At 69.0% G+C, this 18,910-nt stretch overlaps 2 protein-coding genes across 2 annotated transcripts; one reads left to right on the top strand and one right to left on the bottom strand.

Annotated features, from left to right (window-relative positions):
- The first annotated feature begins 85 nt into the window (after positions 1-85).
- Positions 86-1,531, top strand: APRT (adenine phosphoribosyltransferase). The gene is made up of 5 exons (XM_070061914.2): positions 86-177; positions 258-364; positions 651-784; positions 906-984; positions 1,069-1,531. The coding sequence occupies exons 1-5, from the start codon at positions 98-100 to the stop codon at positions 1,206-1,208; spliced, it is 540 nt and encodes a 179-aa protein (XP_069918015.1). The 5' UTR covers positions 86-97; the 3' UTR covers positions 1,209-1,531.
- On the bottom strand, positions 1,093-5,120 carry CDT1 (chromatin licensing and DNA replication factor 1). The gene is made up of 9 exons (XM_070061906.2): positions 4,829-5,120; positions 4,293-4,576; positions 3,993-4,190; positions 3,761-3,906; positions 3,573-3,670; positions 2,911-3,099; positions 2,583-2,735; positions 2,294-2,495; positions 1,093-2,095 (listed from the first exon to the last, which is right to left on the bottom strand). Exons 1-9 carry the CDS (start codon positions 5,054-5,056, stop codon positions 1,932-1,934), a joined length of 1,662 nt encoding a protein of 553 aa, XP_069918007.2. The 5' UTR covers positions 5,057-5,120; the 3' UTR covers positions 1,093-1,931.
- Positions 5,121-18,910: the final 13,790 nt, after the last annotated feature.

Here is an 18,910-nt window from a genome sequence, read left to right as displayed (position 1 = left end):
CCGGGCTCGTGCGGCCCGAGGGTTCGGAGGAATACGGTAGTCCCCGCGGAGCCGCGCACGCGCGCCCGCCCCGCCCCGCGCCGGCGCGCACGCGGCCATGGCGGAGCCCGAGCTGCAGCAGGTGGCGCGGCGGATCCGCAGCTTCCCCGACTTCCCCGTCCCGGGCGTGCTGTTCAGGTGCGGTCGCCGCGCCCGGCCTCGGCTTTGCGCCGCCCGCGGCGTGGGCGCGCGGCTCACCGGCCTGCCTTGTCGCGCAGGGACATCTCGCCGCTGCTCAAGGACCCCGACTCCTTCCGCGCCGCCATCCGCCTCCTGGCCCGGCACCTGCAGGCCGCGCACCCGGGCGGCATAGACTACATCGCAGGCGAGTGTCGGTCACCCGGGGCTGAGCGCCCCGACCGCGCCCCCGGCGGGCGCCGCACGAGCGGCCGGGCTGCCGGAGGGTGGGGAGGGGGCACCGAGGCTGGGCTACGGGGGGGGGGGGGGGGCAGAGGCTGGGCTACAGGGGGGGGGGGTGGCAGAGGCAGAGGGGAAGCCGCCCGCAAGGAGGCCGGGCCCGGTCTGCGGCCGCCGGGCGGCGCCCGTCTCGGGCCACGTTCCTCGCGTCGCCCGGGCCCCGTGCTGCCAGCACCCCACTGCCGCCCCCACAGGCCTGGACTCCCGAGGCTTCCTGTTCGGCCCCTCCCTCGCCCAGGAGCTGGGCCTGGGCTGCGTGCTCATCCGCAAGCGCGGGAAGCTGCCCGGCCCCACCGTGGCTGTCGCGTACGCGCTGGAGTACGGCCAGGTGAGCGGGCGGGGGCGGGCGGCCAGCCGGCGCGGGGGCGCGGGGGCGCGGGGGCGCGGGGGCGCGGGGGCGCGGGGGCGCGGGGGCGCGGGGGCGCGGGCTGAGCGGCGCTTCCCCGCAGGCCGAGCTGGAGATCCAGAGCGACGCCCTGGAGCCGGGACAGAAGGTGGTCATCGTGGATGACCTGCTGGCCACAGGCGGTGAGCGCCGCCGGGGAGCCGCGCGGGGCGTGGGGGCTCTGGTGGGGGGGACCTGTTGCCATGCCAGCCGCTCCCCCACACCAGGGACCATGCGCGCGGCCTGTGAGCTGCTGGGCCGGCTGCGGGCCGAGGTGCTGGAGTGCGTGAGCCTGGTGGAGCTGACGGCGCTGCAGGGCCGCGAGAGGCTGCGGCCGGTGCCCGTGTTCTCCCTGCTGCAGTACTGAGTGCGGCCCGCGGCTGCCCCGGCCGCCTCTGCCTCGAGGAGTCCCCAAGTGCCCGGGCCCTTCCTGCTGGTTCTGGAAGTGCCGAAGCCTGGGACGCAGGGGCCCGGCGTCCTGTCGGTGCTCCCGGGGCCTGCAGGGCAGAGGCGTCCACCCAGGCCCCTGCCCACGGCCGCCGCAGCCCTGTGGGACGAGGGCTGACACCTGGCGCTTCAGCTGTGCACCCTGGAGCCCAGGACCCCGGCGCAGGCAGGGACTTTGCTGTCTGAGGTCGGAAGTTTATTTACATGTAACTCAAGCTCTATAAAAAGCCAATGAGATGCGAAGTCCGTCTAAAGTCCGAGTCCGTCTGAAGCCCTACAAGGAGACCCTGCAGGTCTGCGGGGTGTATAAATAAGGTTCATCCGTACAAGTTAGCTCAGAGGCTGCGTCGCGTCAGGGCGCGTCTCCACCACTCGTGCCAGCTTCCAGAAGGTTCCTGCGCACAAGGGGCCCGGGCCAGCGTGGAGGCGCAGCTGCCGCCGTGACCGTGCGGCTGTCAGCCCGGACCAGAGCAGTGCTGGAGGCGACCCGGGGCCACGGGGCCCAGCTCATCTCAGCCCAGCACCGAGCAGCACAGCCTGGCCAGTCCCCACAGGTCCAGGACCCCCTGGCCCCACGGCCTGCAGCCCTGCAGGGAGAGCCAAGGGCATGGCACTGGCCAAGTGGCCAGGCACAAGACGTGGCTCAGAGCACCGCTTCGATGCGGGCCTGGTGGGCCAGCCGTGCCATGATGCTGGCCAGGTCGGCGTCCTTGTCCAGCTTGATGTAGGTGTCGGTGCGGACGCGGTGGAGGCGGAGCCAGTCGGGCAGCAGCTCGGACAGCAGCAGCACGCACTGCTCCATCTCCCCTGCAGACAGAGGCCGCGCGTGAGGGCCTGGACCCGGGGCCTGCAGGGCTGAGGGGCCCGGACCCGGGGCCTGCGCGTGCCAGGGCCTCAGCCACTGCTCAGAGGCTGCGGGAGGGCGCCCCGAGGGCAGGGTGCGTGCAGCGGGCGCTCAGTGTGCAGCCCCTGGGGGTCAAGTCCACACCCCAGCCAGCCACCTACCAGGGCTCGTGGCCGCGCAGCAGCTGCCCACCAGCCGGGCGCAGGCCACCTGCATGGTGAGTGCCGGCTTGCGCTCCGACACGAACACGCCGCGCAGCACGCGGGCCAGCTCCGGCAGCCGCTCCAGGCGCTGCAGCCGCTGCTCCTGCTCTGGGCGCCGCGTCATCTGCGCCAGCTGCTTCTGCACCTCCTTGGCGCGGATCTGCGGTGGGCGTGGGAGGCGCTCAGCGGGCGTCAGCACACGCTGCCCACTGCCCGCCCAGCTGCCGGGCACCCTCGCCGCACTCACCCGTTCCAGCAGGGACTGCGACACGCCTTTCAGGGCGCTGGGAGGAGCAGCGGGTGGGGTGGCCGGCGGCGTGGCCGGCAGTGCAGGGCCGGGGGACGCGGGACCACCGGGTTCCTTGGAGCGCGAGGCCAGGTCACTCAGGGCCCTCTCCATCTGCAGGACGGGGCCGGCTCAGGAGGGAGGGAGAAGCCCCTCGCCAGGGCCCCCCACCCCCACGCGCACAGTGCGTGGTCATGCTGTCCCCTGGGGGTCCCACCACGCACCTGCCGCCGCCCTGGGACGGCCACCTCCCCCCCCCATTCTGGACCCGCAGAGCCCGCTGGCTCACCCTGGGCGACATCAGGCTGCGGGCGCGGGCCAGCACCTCCTGGGCGGTGGTGAGTGTCTCCACGGCGGGCGGCTGGGGCAGCTCGGCCGGCTCGATGTCGGGCACCTCGTCCACTCGGAAGCGCGGGTGCCAGCGTTTCAGCTGCTCCTCGGGCACCGCCATGGGGGGGTCCAGGGAGGCGAGGAAGGCCTGCGGAACGAGGTCGAAGCCCTGCTGGCCCTGGGCTCTCCCTCCCAGGAAGCGGGCAGCTCCGGGCAGGGCTTCCGACTCTCTGCCCGGCGCTCAGCTAGGAGACAGGCACACGCTGCCCACTCCCGCCCAGCGCCCCGCTCACGGCCTCAGGACTGCACCCTGCCGCCCACGTGGGAGCGCGGCGGGGGCCTGGCCATCAGGGTAGTGACCCCATGGACGGAAGGCTTCTCTGTCCGTGCCCCAACTCACAAATAGCCTTGGACGAGAATTCTAGGGGCCAGCGTCCTAGAGGGCAGAGGGCCGAGCCCTGGCTGCTCCACTTCCCACCCAGCTCTCTGCTGTGGCCTGGGAAAGCAGCAGGTGGCCCGAGTCCTGGGCCCTGACCCCACACGGAGTCCCTGGTGCTGGCAGCCATCCAGGGAGCGACCGTGGGCGCAGGAGGGCGGTCTCTGTCACCCCACCGCACACACCTTGTGGTGCTCCTGGACGCGCCGCAGCAGGTTCTGGCTGAAGACCTGGCGCCGCTGCAGGAGGCAGGTGGCCGTGAGCGGAGGGGCCGGGCCAGCGTCTGCAAGGACAGCGCAGGTCTGAGCCCCGGCCCGCCCGCCCGGCCGACCGCCCCGGGGCCCAGAGCCCCCAGCACCGCCCCCCGCCTCACCCTGCCCCAGCAGCGGCTCGATGGTGAGCTGGTACTGGGACCTCTTGGCGCCGTCGGTGAAGGTGGGGACGTTGCGCTCCTGGCGGAAGCGGTAGCTGCCCGGGTACACGGCCTTGATCTGGCCCACGTTGCGCTCCTCAAAGCGCCTGCGGGAGGAGGAGGAGGCGGGGTCAGGGGCTGCGTGGGCCGGGCGTGGCCGGGCGTGGCCAGGCGGCCCCGGGGCCCTGCTCACTTGCGCATCATGTCCTGCACGCCCTGCTGGACCTTGGCGAAGGTCGCGGTCTCCGAGCGGTTGTGCAGCAGGCCCACGATGGTGTCCATGCTGCGGAACATCTCGGCCAGCACCTGGTACTTGTAGGGCAGCACGAGGCCCGGGGCGCCGGGCTGGGCCAGGGCATGGAAGCGCTGATAGGCCGGCGCCTCGGCGACACTGCGGGGAGGGCAGCGGTGAGACCGGGCTGGGCCGGCTTCCGCCGTCTGGCCGCCCCCAGGCCGTGCCCCCTCCAGCCTGTCACACCCCCAACGCACTCACCCCGGCTGCTCCGCGGGATCCGGGGCCTCTCCGGCAGCCTCCTGGGCACTGGCCCCCAGCGCCCGCGCCCCCAGCGCCCGCGCCCGCTGCAGGCATGACCGGAGCTCCGAGGCGCCGCACTTCCCGGCAGCGGGGCGGCGCGGGGAGGCGGCCCCGCCTGCCCTCCTGGGCCTCCTCACCCCGGCCGGCGGGGCTGCCCCGGGGGGCGCCTGGCCCGCCGCGGGGGCCGCCTCCTTTATCTCCTCCGCCACGGAGGGCGGGGCTGGGGCGCTGGGGCCGGGAACCTGCGGGGGAAAGCGGGGGTCAGGAGCCGCGCCCCAGCGGCCCTGGCTCCTCCAGATCGGACTACGACGGGCGAGCGCTGCCGGCCCCGGTCAGCCGGCCGTGCAGGCCACCCTGGCGCGCTCTGCCGCCGGCCTCCCAGTGCCTGTGCCCGCCCCAGCCCCCGCGCCCCCTGCACCCCCAACCCAGCTCGGCGCGCCCAGCCCCCGCCCGGCCTCGGCGGCCCCCCGCGACCCCGCCCGGCCCTCCCTCACCGCGGCCGGCAGCCGCAGCCTCCTGCGCGCGGGCGGCGCGGGATCATCGCAGCCGAGCTCGGAGGACCTGCGTGCGCGCTTGCGGCCGCCGCTCGGGACGGGAGGGCCGGGCGGCGGCGGCGAGGCCTTGGCGGGGCTCGGAGTGCGGCAGGCCGTCTTGGCACGCAGCGGCGCCTGGGGCCCGGGCCGGCGGCGCGCGAAGAAGTCGGTGAGGCGGCGCTGAGCCATGGCAGAACCAGGGCAGACGGCGGCGACGATGGCGGTGGCGGCGGAAGGGGCGGGGCGCGGCGCCCGCCGAATTTCGCGCGCGTTTCTGGCTCCGCCCCGGCTGCGAGCCGAACTCTCGCGAGGGGGCGCGGGGACGCGGCCGGCGCGTGCGCAGTGGTGCGCGCGGGAAACCGCCGCCCGCTCCCCGGCCTACGCATGCGCAGGCCCCGCGGTCTCCGCCGCTGTCCACGCCCGCAGGGCGCGAGGGGTTCGCGCGCTGTCCGAGGGGCGCTCCGTGTGGCTTGGGCGGTTTCCCGGACCCCGCCTCCGAGGGGCGAGGCTTGTGAGAGCCCGAGGCGCGCCGCGGCGGGCTTTGCGCAAGACAGAGGATCGGAGTAGGCGCAGGACGCGCCTGACCCCGGGAGGCTCCGGGGCCGGCAGGGCCAGGTGGGGACGGCAGTGAGCTGGGCGGGCTCGGAGCGTGGCCGAGGTGGAGAGAAGGAAGGCGGCTGTAGTGCTGGCCCCTGGGAACTGCAAACCCCGCACAGAGCGGGGGTCCCGGGCTCTGCCGCGCTGTCAGGGACCTCTGACAAAGCCCCTTGCGCTTCGCCTCCCGGGGGTCTCGCCGTCCTCCGCTGGGCGGCCCTCACCGCGTGGGCAGCGCCGAGCCCCGGCCCCTTGGCACGAGGGCTGCAGACTGGGACTAGGAAGGGAGCCTGGAGGGCGGAAGGGCTGATCTCCAGTTTCTGCGGTCTTAGCAGAGAGCGCGTGTGGCCAGGAGCGGCCGCGCTGGGCGGGGGGCGAAGGAGACGCCCCCCGCGTCCAGGGTGCGGGGCGCTGGGGTGGAGGGCGAGGGAGACGCCCCGCGGCCGGAAAGGCCAGGGGGAGGGGCGCGGGGGGGGGAGGGAGACGCCCCCGTGGCCGGGAAGGCCTGGTGCTGGGGGGGGGGAGACGCCCCGCGGCCGGGAAGGCCTGGGGGAGGGGCGCTGTCGGGTTGAGTCGCTCGGAGGAAGGCCCAGCGGGTCGCAGTGCACAGCGGGGTCTAGACCGCCAGCGAGGACCCAGCTCTGGTCTGGCCTCGTGTCTCCGTGTTGCTTCTCTTCTCGGCGTTGACTTTGGGAGGGTGGGAGGAGCCGTGGCTAGTGCCGCTGTCGCCGGTCCCCTCGCGCTCTCCTGGGAGTAAAGAAGCTCAGGTGGTGGCTGTCCCACTGAGCGGCCCCCCTGGAGGTGGGCTGGGCCCCGGGGGGCGTCGACCGGGCTCGAATAAGCAGGGTCGAGGAGCTCTGGATGCGGGGCTCAGGGTCGCCCTGGCCCGCTGCCCTACGTCCTGTGTGGCAGGAATGGTGGCCACCACCCCCCACCTCACCCCCGCCGCCTTGGCCGAAACCCTTTGTGCTCCCGGAGGGAAGGAACCGAGGGGAGGGGGGCCAGCCAGCCAGGGAGCACGGGCACCTGGAGCCTAGCCTCGAGGAGGGGAGGACCCCGCCCGCCTGAGGCCGGGGAGAGGCTGGCGCCTCAGGGAGCTCTGGGGGCCAGCGCCCCCGCCCCCCCGGAACGGGGCACCCCCTCCCATCGACCCCCCCGGGAAGCTCCGGTTCCATCAGCCTGGGGCGAGCGAAGCTTGCCGATCCTGGCCGCTTCCCCAGCGACCTCTAACTGGACGGCTCAGCGTGCCCCTGTTGGACTCCTGTTCACCCAGAACCCACCGGGGACGGCTGCCCGCTCCTCACAGCCCTGTGCATCACGGAGGCCCGGGAGCACGCCAGGGACGACGGGCAGCCCACGACGATGAGGGGCTCCCGCTGACCCGGCCGGTCTGGGACGATGACCAAGCGCAAGGTGGGGCGCGCCTCGGCGTGTACCGCCAGGCTCTCCTGTCTGGTCTCCGCGCGGCGGCGAGAGAGCCATCGGACCTGTCCAGGGTCAATGCAGTCAGACAAGGGCCAGACGAGAGCCCAGCCTCGCTCCTGGGCAGGTTCCTGGAGGCCCCCCCGGCAGCACGCGCCCGTGGACCCGGGGCGCGGGAAGGGCGGGCGGCGGTGACGCTAGCCTTCCTAAGTCAGCACCAGGCGTTAGGGAGAAACCGCAGAAGGTGGACGGGCTCGCGGGTCGGACCTGCAGGACCTACTGAAGGTGGCGGAACGGGGCGAAGGCCAGCAGGGAGACCCCGGAGGGGAGGGAAGAGAGGCTGAGGCGGGAGGAGCGCAGGTTCCAGGCCAGGGAGGATCCTGGACGCCAGAAGGAGCTGTAGGATGGACGGAGAGGAACGGGGAGGAGCAGCCAGAGGCCCGAGACTAAGGTGGCCCTGGGGTGAGGGTGGCGGTAGGAGGGATCACCCCCGGCAGCTGCTCCGCGGACCCGCCTCAGCGAGACCAGTGTGCAGTCTAAGCAGTGGGGGCGCCGGAAAACGGGTGCCCTGAGAGGCCGGGGAAGCCCAGGTAGTGGCTGCCGGAGGAGACAGCGACGGCGACGAGGGCAGCTGGGGCTCCCCTCCCCGAGTCCCGTCCTGGGGCGGCCGTCTCGCAGCGCGTGGACGATTTACTGACTGCAGAGGGCTGCCTCAAGGGCACCCGGGACCGGGGGCACCGGGTGAGTGCAGAAAGCACTTAGCATACTTAGGGTACAAGTTCAGGGGGTAAAAGATGGCTAACAGCCATGGGATGGGCCGTTTTAAATATGCCCACCCTCCAGCACAAGGGGGCGCGGGGGTTCCTGGGGTCGGTGGGGTACTGTCGCTTGTGGATGCCCAGGTACGCGGGAAGAACCCGGCCACTGTTTAAAGGCTGTAGGAGGGGCCGGCGCCACGACTCACTAGGCTAATCCTCCGCCTGCAGCGCTGGCACACCGGGTTCTAGTCCCGGTCGGGGCACCGGATTCTGTCCCGGTTGCCCCTCTTCCAGGCCAGCTCTCTGCTGTGGCCAGGGAGTGCAGTGGAGGATGGCCCAAGTGCTTGGGCCCTGCACCCCATGGGAGACCAGGAGGAGCACCTGGCTCCTGGCTTCGCATCAGCGCGGTGCGCCGGCCGCAGTGTGGTGGCCATTAGAGGGTGAACCAACGGCAAAAAGAAGACCTTTCTCTCTGTCTCACTGTCCACTCTGCCTGTCAAAATAAATAAATAAATAAATAAAGGCTGTAGGAGATTAAACACTGGACACGGAGCCGGAAATGGACAAAGCTTCTAAGGCATTAGAAACAGCTCTTCTCGGCACCGGCTCTGGCCCTCCCACGTCCTGGCAAGCCTTTCAATTTGCTTCTGGAAGAAAAATGGGGACTCGCAAGAGGAGGGTTAACTCGGACATCAGGCCGTGGTGCCGGCCGGCGGCTGCGGGGTGGCCGACCTGCCCGCGCGTGATCGCAGCGACCGCGCTCCTGGCGCCGAAGCTAACGCTGGGGCAGCCACGCGCAGTAGAGGGGACGTGGCGGCAGCCCCCGGAAAGTGGATATCCAGTGCCGGGGGCTGCTCTTAGACTCTCCTGGGGTCCAATTCCAGGGCCCCACTGTGTTACCCCGACAACATGGCTGCCCAACCCGGACTTGGAGCAGCCCCTGCATGAGTGTGAGGACGTCTGATCCGAGGCGACCGCTGTGCGGAAGCCGCGGGACTGTCCCCTGGTTCACGGATGGCAGCGGTCAGGGAAGGGGGGTGCAGCACGCGGGCGGCAGTGGTCGACACTCAGGGTCAGGTTATCTACCAGAGACACGGGGAAAACCCTCCGCTCAGAAGGCCGAACCTGCGGCCCTGCCTGCTGCTCTGGAGTTGGCGGAGGGAGAGACGACGGTGTACACCGACAGGCAGTGTGCACTCGCCACCCTGCACGCAGGCAGAGTGCTTTAAGACCAGATGGGGGAGAGCTCGAGAACGGGGCGGGGATATTACACCTGCTGCAGGCGCTGAAAAGCCCAAGGCCCTCGCGGGTCCATGTCCTGGGCACCAGCGAGGGGTCGCCCCACGGCGCGGGGAAACCGGAGGGCCGACGCGGCGGCCAGAGAGTTGCCTGGCTGGACTGCATCTCTGCCCCTCCGTCTCCTGGCCCCAGGGGTGGGAGAGAGACCTTCCCACCCGTTACACAGGAGGACTTGGCCGTGGGTGGGAAACAGGGACTGACGTGGACAGCAGCGGGTGGGGCGGGATGCCGACATGAAGCTGGGAGAGCGCCTTGTCCCCCACTTGCATGGGAACCCCTGGGGAAAACGGAGACGGCTTGGCTGCTCCGTTAGACTCCACAGAAGCGCACATTCCGGGAGACGGGGGTGCGGGGTCAGGCTCGCCAGGCGGTGTGGGCTGGAAGAGGTGGGACGGCACACAGAAGGGCAAGGGGGTGGGGGCCAGGACAGAGCCGGGAGGAGGATTTCACAGAGGTAAAACCAGCCAAGTGCGGATACAAATATCTTCGTCTTCGTAGGCACCTTTTCAGGGTGGGTGGGGACAGCCGATACCGTGGCTAAGGGGTCGTTGTCCCCAGGTGTGGTTCTAGGCCCGGGGCCCGAGCATGGCCCCGCTTTTGTTGGTGGGGTCACTCAGGGATTGGCTGGAACAATGGGGATAGATTGGGAATTACGCTGTGAGTACAATCCCGGGTTCGGGACAGGTAGAGCGAATGAACTGGACGTTAAAGGAGGCTTTATAATTTTTTTAACTAAATTGCTGGTGGAGACTGGGTGATGCTCCTTCCCTGTGCGCCGTTCCATGCGAGGAACACCCCATATAGACTCGGCTTGACTCTGTTTGGAACAATGTGTGGGTCCCCACCCCCGCCGCATGCCTGGATTTGCCTGGGCACCACAAGCTCACCGGCAGTATTGCCAAGGAACCACTAGACCACGAGAGCACTCGCGGGGGTACACCGAGAGCGGTGGCCAGGGAAACCGACCGGATTCAAGATGCTGAATGTGACCTGAGCCAGGGGCTGGGCGTGGGTGCGGCGCCACCGTGAGAGCCTTCAGAGGACGGTGGGAAGGGCCGCACGGAGCTGATCTTGCGACTCCCACTGCTGTAAGGTGCACGGGATGAAGGCCTGGCTTCACCATTCACACGTGAGGCCTGGTTCGGTGGCTCTCCGTGGCTGACCACCCTCCTCTGGCCCCCGTCGGTGCTTCTGTTAGCCGTGACCTCAGGCCCTTGCAATGTAGGCAGCTGTAAACTTCATCAAGGAAAGGGTAAAGACCGTCGCCCTCACGGTTCCGCGGCAGCACCGTCTGCCCTTCTCACCCAAACCAGGGGATTCCTCTGCCTAAGTTAGCTGGGGGAACGTGCGAGCCAGAGGCGCGCCACGGCAGGATCAGAGTAGGCGCAGGACGCGCCTGACCCCGGGAGGCTCCGGGGCCGGCAGGGCCAGGTGGGGACGGCAGTGAGCTGGGCGGGCTCGGAGCGTGGCCGAGGTGGAGAGAAGGAAGGCGGCTGTAGTGCTGGCCCCTGGGAACTGCAAACCCCGCACAGAGCAGGGGTCCCGGGCTCTGCCGCGCTGTCAGGGACCTCTGACAAAGCCCCTTGCGCTTCGCCTCCCGGGGGTCTCGCCGTCCTCCGCTGGGCGGCCCGGGACACAACAGGCGCCCCCGGCAGGCACCTGGCAGGTGCAGGAGCGCCGAGTCGTGCCAGCACCTAGGCCAGCGTCCCATAGGCACTTAGCACAGACTCCCCGGGGTTCCTCGAGTTGAGGAGTAGAGAACGAGGCCGTATGAGAGGCCCTGAGCATGGTCAGCCCCCCGCAGACACGGTCAGTCCCCCGCGGGCACAGCCAACTCCTCTGAGGGCGCCGCCCGCGCACCAGTGCCTGTGTGGGAAGACGGCAGAGACTGCGGCCGCGTGGCCTGGGCCCTGTGTCCCCTTGCAGCTGTGTGGCCCCACCCCGAAAGGGGCAGCGGTGCCCTGGGGTCAGCAGGAAGGGTGCCTGGGGGACTCCTGAGCCTCCAGGCGCCGAGTGAGAGGGCGCCCCCCACCCCCGGGGTTCCCTGCCCAGTTTCCCCAGTTCACAGCTGGTTTCGGAGCGGCTGAGGCCGCAGGGCCTGACCACAGCAAAGGTTCCGCATGTGGCTCTTGGGCATGACCGTTTGGCCCGTCCCTGCCCTGAGCAAAGGTTCCGCATGTAGCTGTTGGGCATGACCGTTTGGCCCGTCCCTGCCCTGCATAGAGAACTGACGGACAGGAGGCTGCCCCAGCCCCCCAGCGTCTCTTCCTGCCGCCTACGCACCCCTGCCTGCACCACCCACGGGGAGACCAGCTCAGGAGGATGGGTCCACAGTGCCTGGCCACCTCCCGGCCGTGAGGCTGCAGTGCAGCATGGCCAGCCGCCGGCTCCCTCCTGGGAGGGAACAGCCACGCACAGGGTTCTGTCTGGCCACCTGGGCCGTCAGCCTGCAGGCAGAAGCAGTGCCCAGCGCCTCTGCAAGGCTCAGCGGAAGCCTGGAGCCGCTGCTCACAGGGGACGTGCGGAGTTCTGAGCGTGTGTCTGGGACACACCTGGTCCTGCGTGGGCTGGGGACCAGGGCTGAGAAGTGTTGGCGACTTGGAGACTTAGGCCGTGGCTGGCATTCACTCTGAAGACCAGCAAGTGGGCATGCAGTGGCCAGGGCAGCAGGGGTACTGGGGCTTGTCCTGGCCACGAGGTGGGAGCAGAGGGGCCCAGCTGAGCTGTCCGGCTCCTCCGTGTGTCCCCGAGGACAGAGGCGGACGCAGCAGGTGGCTGTGGGACCCAGCAGTTCCCAGCCCGGGCTCTTGGGAGACCTGGCACTCCTTCACCATGCCCCAGATCAACTTTTTTTAAGATTAATTTTATTTATTTGAAAGGCAGAGTGATAGATGTATCTCCCACCTGCTGTGACTGCTGCTTCTGCCCCTTCCCCAGCTGGAAGGGGTTGCCAAGACCCGGCCAGGATGTGGGGAGGGGGCCGGCATGTGGGGAGGGGGCCGGCAGCCCCTTGGCAGAGCAGCGAGGTCACTCTGCAGGGAGCAGCCTCAGGCTGGCTGCTCGGAGCCCAGGCGCAGGCTGAGTGGCGGCGGCGCAGTCCTGCCGGGGTCCCGGCGTGCTCAGGGTCCACACGGCACTGCGGATGCTCACGGTCCATGCGTCAGTCCACCTTCTGCTGCTGGCCCTGGTCCTTTTGGAAGAAGAGGGTGGCCTGGGCGCGCGGTTCTGGACACCGCAGGCCCCTGGAGGTGGGCACCTCGGCTGTACAGCAGAGCAGAGCCACTGTGGTAGCCCAGTAGTCCGCGTATGCCAGGGCCCACGCCTGCGGCTGCGCTGGGGACACACTGGGCGCTGGCGGGCATGTTCCCGCGCGGCTCCCCGACAGGGAGATCCAGGGCAGAGAGGCTGCAGCTGCAGGGAGCCGAGCTGAGGCGCAGACCGGGCCCCGCCTGCCCAGTGGTCCCCAGCCTGGTCAGGCCCGGGCTTTGTCCTGCTCCTCCATCCCTCCCATCAGCTCTGTGTTGGAAGAGCTGTTGGCCCAGACTGGGTGGGGGGGGTCATGGTATCCAGTTTGCTCTTCTTTTTTAAAGATTGATTTTAGTTATTTGAAAGGCAGAGTGACAGGGAGAGACAGAGAGAGACCAAAAGAGAGCTCTTCCGTCCGCGGGTCCATTCTAAATGGCCACAGTGGCCGGGGCTGGGCCAGGCTTCATCCAGGTCTCACGTGAGAGGCAGGAACTCAAGCACCTGGGCATCTGCTTTCCCAGGCACATTCGCAGGGAGCCGGATCAGAAGAGGAGCAGCCAGCACTCACACCCCAGTGCAGCGGCTTCACCTGTGTGCGCTGCATGGCCGGCTCCCAGAGTCCACGCATGCGTCCTCTTGGGTCCGTGTCAGGGCTGGAGGGGGCTGTGGTATTCCAGGGGCCAAGCCCTTGCTGTACAGATGGAGAAACTGAGGCACGGGGGTTCCCAGGCCCATGGTCCGTGGAGCAGAGCTCTGGTCCAACTGTGAGCCTCTGGCTCGTGGGGAGGAGGGCAGTTCGGGTCAGGGCCTGGAGGGACCCGCTGCGGTCTGCCTGAGGGGCTGCACCCACCCCACCCCGTCTTCTCACCCATAACAAGGGGTGAGGGGAGGGTGTTTGTGACACCCACATCCAGGCCACTCTGTTTCTGAATCTTTACCAGTTGTGCCCTCAGAGTGGGCCTGCGCCCGGTCCCCTTGCTGGTTAGGAAGCTCAGACCCCAGGGCACGGAGCAGGTGGACCAACAAGCTACCTCGCAGCTGCTGTCTGTGTGGGCCCTGGCCAGAACCGGGCCCGCAGACCAGGATGGAATTCAGCCCGCGGGGCATCCTGGGCCCTGCACGCAGCTGTCACTCACCTGCAGCCACAGGGCGCTCTCCGAGGCCTTGGCCGCACAGGAGGCCCGAGGCCGAGTCTGGCTTCACCTGCACTTGGCTCCAGGTCCTGCAGATGACCTTGGGATCCGTCGCCGGGGCGGGGGGTGGGGGGAGGAGCTGCCAAGCCGCTGTGGTGGGCGAGGTGACCCAGGCAGTGCCGGCCCTCGCTCACCTGGCTGTTCCGGGGCACCTCCCGGAGCCTGCTCCTGGCAGGGCCGCTGTGAGAGGGCGGAGGGCAGGAGCCGAGTGGACGGTGTCGCTCACACTTCCACGCGGCGTCAGGGTGCCGAGAGTACCGAGGCGGGCTCCCACGCGAGCACCCGGCATGGCTCTGGCCGTCAGGAATGGAGGGGAGGCCGTGGGTGTGATAGTGGCCGCAGTCACACAGAAGGAATCAGGTGAGGGGTGGGCATCGTGGCACAGCTGCCTGCTCATGTGCCGGGGAGCGGCCCCTGCCACCCGTGTGCGAGGCCCAGAAGCAGCGCCTGGGTCCTGCCTGGCCCACCCCCCACACACCTGCAACAGCCGGGGGGCGGATCTGTCACTCTACCAGTCAGATAAATAAAGAAATCATTTTTTTAAATTCAAGTTATAATGTAGCAAGTTTTCTGCTTACTCACTGTATCCTGAATGTTCTTAACGATTTAGGTATTTATCTGGAAGAGTGACAGAGAGAGAGAAGTGTCTTCCATCAACTGCTTCACTCCCCAGAGGGCCACAGAGGCGGGGCCAGGAGCTCCACCCAGGACTTCCACGTGGGCGGCACCGCCCAAGGACTTGCGCCCTCTGCTGCTTCTCCCAGGCCATGAGCAGGGAGCTGCATCAGAAGTGGAGCAGCCGGACACAAACTCTCATCCATGCAGGATGCCTGCCTCCCAGTGCCAGCTCCCAGGTGAGCAGTTAGAATGAGCGTGAGAGTGCGCTGGATCAGATCCTCTTCCTCGTTGTCACTGTCACTGTCACTAAGGAGCGGGGCCCTACAGCAGGGGCAGGCACAAGGACGGTGGGGTCCTGGTGCCACCCATAATGAGCTTGGAAACCACAAGGGCGGCAGCGCCAGGCCCACGGTGTCACTCACGTGGCAGTGGGAGGGGCTGGGGCGGGGCTGTGTGCCTGTAGGGGTGGGGTCAGGGTGGAGTCCCTGGCAGGTGCGTGTCCTGCAAGTGTGGGTGGAAGGTGCCGGCTGTGTCAGCCCAGAGTGGCGAGAGCAGCTCCCCTGCCTTGGGGCTGTGCCAGCTCAGCCACGGCACCTCTTAGCTATGCCTGCTCCCCCACCCCGCCCGCTGGTGGCCCCTCCTCCTCCTCGGCAAGGGGTCCTTGAATGAAAACCCAGGCAGAATGCGCAGGCCCCGCCTTCATTCCTCCCTCAGACCGAGGTGCGCATTGCCAAGGGGTTGCAAAGCAGAGAGCCCAGACCAGGGGTGCCTCCATGTACCCGCCAGCTCCATCCTGAAGGTGCCCCAAGGTTGCGCGGCCCCAGTCCCTCGTTTGGTGCCTTGGAGGCCTGTGACAGCTGGGGGTGACCTCCTCAGAGTCCAGGCCCCACCCTGGCAGGGGAGGGCAGCGGGGAGCTGGCCCCAGGTGGGCATCGCCTGCCAGGAGGGCCTGGGAGCTGCAGGGGGGGAGGCCCCGGGCTCCCTACACAGGCCCGCGTGTGGGTGCCTGGGTTGGGGTGGGGTGAGGCTGAAGCCCGAGGGCCAGTCCCAGGAGCCACTGTGCCCCCCACAGGTCCCGCAAGCCTTCCACCCACAAGGGCAAGGGTGGGTTTGGGGTTTCCATCACTTATTTTTATCTGTTTATTTGAAAGGCAGAGAGACAGAGATTTCTCCCCAGCGCAGTCCAGACCTCCACCCAGGTCTCCCACATGGGGACCCCAGTACTGGAGCGCCAGGTGCTGCCTCCCAGGGTCTGCATCGGCAGGGAGCCGGAGCCGGGAGTAGCCCCAGGCGCTCCCGCGGGAGGCTGGCCCCTCAGGGTGTTCTTAACACTGCACCCACCTCCAGGGCCTGCGGGCCCGCCATGGCTGGGGACACAGCTGCCTGCGAGAGGCTGCCCGGGCCGGGAGCCACCTGCGTGGCCACGGCAGGCGTCCGGCTCCTGAGGAAGGGCAGCCCTGCCCGAGGTCAGAGTGGGGCAGATTCCGTGTCTCGGCGCCAGACCTGGGCTTCCAGACGGGCGGCCTTTGCGTCCTTGGGGACAGGGCAAGGGCATCCATGGGGGCAGAATTCCCAGGTCCTGATCGCTGCTGATGCGAGAGGGCAGATGGTGCCCAGGCATGAGTGACCCGGGACCCGGCGGCAGGGCAGCTTGACTTCCCCCTGGAGCTGGAGGGAGGAAGTGGCTTCAGACCCAGATCGGCTGCGGGCCCTGTGCTCACGGTGTGGGGGCTGGGCATGGTGTGGCGGGGCCAGAGGACGGAGTGACCAGTGTGGAGCCTGCGGTGCCCTTGTGGGAGGCCTCACGCACTGCTGCAGCGCTGCCCTGTGGTGGAGGAACACCGGCCAGGGAAGGCCCCGGGCCCAGAGGGGTTTCCTCCTGGGCCCAGCAGGGGTGCAGGCGGCCTGCTTGCGGCATCTGTCACTTCTGGGTCCCTGAGGTCTGGGGAGGAACAAGCACCGTCCCCACCCTCCCCCACGGCCCCACCTGGACAGGGCAGCTCTCTGCGTCCGAGGCTGGCCCGTGCTGGACCTGCAGGACCAGGCCTGGACAGGGCAGCTCTCTGCGTCCAAGGCTGGCCCGTGCTGGACCTGCAGGACCAGGCCTGTGCAGGGCAGCTCTCTGCATCCGAGGCTGGCCCGTGCTGGACCTGCAGGACCAGGCCTGGACAGGGCAGCTCTCTGCGTCCGAGGCTGGCCCGTGCTGGACCTGCAGGACCAGGCCTGGACAGGGGAGCTGAGGTGGATGACCGCTGGCCACCCAGGCACAGGGCGCTGTGAAGGTGGGGGTCTCCAGCAGGGCAGCTGACGCCTGGGCCGCCTGCGTCCTGTGGCCGTGCCTGAGCCCTGTGGGGGGACATCCCACTTGTCACTCTGTTGCCTGTGTCGCCAGTAAGGGACTCTGCCAGGATTAGGGACCAGGTGGTGACAAGGGCCAGGTCACACGGGGCGGGGCTAATGGCGCTGAGCGGGTCGCTCGATGCACACAGGGCCTGCCCGCAGCAGCGCGGGCTGGCGCCAGCCGGGCATCCTTTCCACAGCACGGTGCCGGCGGCGTCACGGCAGCCCTGGGAATGTGCCTGCACTCCTGCGGGGCCCCCGCCCTGGAATGCCCCCCCCCCCGGAGGCAGAGCTGGGGTCAGAGGCCTCCGCTGTGTTCTGCTGGCACGGGCAATGCGGGCAACAGCCGACGGGCAGGAGAGCCGGGCGGGCGCACAGGGGGCCTGGCGCTGTCTGTCCCGTGTGCCGCTCGTTCCTCAGTCCCACCCAGAAGCCAGGCAGGCTGCGTCCCAGGACCGTGCCAGGGAGAAACGGGAGCGTCTGTCTATGCCTGCTGGAAAGCTCGGCTGAGAACCCTCGCGCGGGCACGGCGCACCGCGCCTCCAGGGCCTCCGTTCACAGAGCTCTGGGCAGAGCAGGGACAGGCGCGGGGCTGGGGGCCCGCATGGCGCTATGCTCAGGGCACTGCCTGAGCTGCGGGGTTGACACTCCGCACTGGGGCCTGACAAAGGCCCTGGTCCCACACCCACTCTGCGGGTGTCAAGCAGCCCTTCTGTGGGGTGGCGCACAGGCACACAGGCCACAATCAGGGCGGTGCTATCACCTGAGCAGGACTCTGAGAGGAGGCGTGTGTCAGGGGGGCGGCATTCCAAGGGCAGGTGTGACCCAGGGCGACATACTTGCGGAGTCTCAGTGGCCCCAAGAGGTTGGCAGGTGCACGGGCAGTTGAACAACAAGGCAGCTCCTGAAGCTGCTGGTGATGTGAGGGGAGGGTGGAGGGGTCAGGCTCCCGGCCCCTGCTCAGGACCCGCCCCTCCTGTGGGGCCCCCAGGGCACTCTTCCACCCTTCGAGCAGGCACGCCAGGGCCGCAGCAGGTGACTGGCACCGCGGCAGAGGCCTCACTGGTTACAACCTCCTTCCTGACAACACGGAAGTGAGCACCATCCATCGGCGGCTCCACCCGGGAGCTGGCCCGGCCGGCCCAAACCAGGACGTGTGGGCAGGAAAGGGTGTGGGCCGGGCAGCCAGCGCTGTGCACAGGCACGCTCAGGTCAGATGCCTCCGCTCTGACCGGGCCCAGGTCCAGGCACGGGGGAGGCAGCCAGCCAGGGCAGGGGCGCAGGCTGGGGGCTGGCTGGGGCCGCCTCCTCCCACTGCTGCCTGGGTGGTCATTTCTGCCTCCTCCAGGGAGGCTACAGTGGCCACGCTGCGTTTTAGACAGCGCTGTGGGTCAGGTCCGGGCAGGGACTTGCCTTGAGCCCCCCACCCCCACCCAGGGTACAGGCTGCTGCGTGGCTGACTACAGCTTAGTTTTGGCCGCACCACTCCTGTGACCCCATCTTGTTGGCTCTGGGTTGGTGATGGGGAAACGCGGGCCATTTGGAAAACGCTGATGACCTCAGACCACCCCAGAACTCCTGGCTCCCTCACTGTGCGCGTGGGCTTGGCTTCTGGCCGCTGCCCCCTGCAGGTGCGCGCCGGGCAGTGGGGTCCTAACTGCTACCTGCTGGCTGTCAGCCGGCCACTGTAGCCACCGGGCAGCTCCAGGCACAACTTCCGTCCGGGGCGCTGAGCAGCGGGCACTGCAGGCTCCTGGTTCAGTCACATCGTGAGCCTGGACAGCTGAGCGCTGGCCTCAGGGTGGGGAGGCAGGGGTCAGCACACTGCTCCCGGACAGGCGGCCTGGGGAGAGGACTGGTAGGACTGCAGGCGGTGGCTGGCTTGAGGACACCACAGACAGCAGGCAGGGCCACTTTCCAGTGTGGCCCACCGTAGCGGCCCCCCCCTCGCAACCCCGCAGGGCAGGTGGGACCCGGCTTCCTAGGCACGCCGGGGGTCGGGGCCCCGGGGGCTTCCGTCATTGCAGCAGGCCGAGCTGGAACTCAGTGTCACGGCAGGTGCCGTTCATCCTCAGATTCCGGGGACCGGGCCTGGTGTCTGCACGGGGCAGGAAGGGACAGCAGGGCCGTCTGGGGACCCAGGACCCGCAGAGGAGGGGGTGTGGGGGCTGGAAACCCTCCCACTGCTCAAGGAGGGGCTTTGGCTGGGATGGGCTTTCTTATGGCGCCCCACATCTGTGCCAGGTGACAGGAGCAGGTGCACACCAGTCTTCGGCTGGTCGACTTCTGCCCTGTGGTTCCAGGAGAGGGGTCCTGGGCACCGCACTAGGAAAGAACTCGGGAATAAGACACTAGCCCACATCTCACGAAGCCTCTGGCCGGGGAAGAACAGCGGGGTGGGGTCGGGGTCAGGGGAGGCTTACAGCGCCTGCAAACGGTTGTTGTGGCAAAACGCGTGGTCAGTGCCGTTGTCAGTGTGAGCGTGGAGGCGAGGAGCCCCCGCTGCCCTCCCGCCCCAAGCAGGAGCTGCCCCGTCACAGGGACACTGCCCACCCCTCCCAGCTCTGCTCTCT

Source organism: Oryctolagus cuniculus, chromosome 18, assembly GCF_051225735.1.
Source record: "Oryctolagus cuniculus isolate XC-2025 breed Fujian yellow rabbit chromosome 18, ASM5122573v1, whole genome shotgun sequence".
Lineage (NCBI taxonomy): Eukaryota > Metazoa > Chordata > Mammalia > Lagomorpha > Leporidae > Oryctolagus > Oryctolagus cuniculus.
The sequence above is the reverse complement of the archived record's forward strand: the minus strand, read 5'-3'. Positions and strand labels throughout refer to the sequence as shown.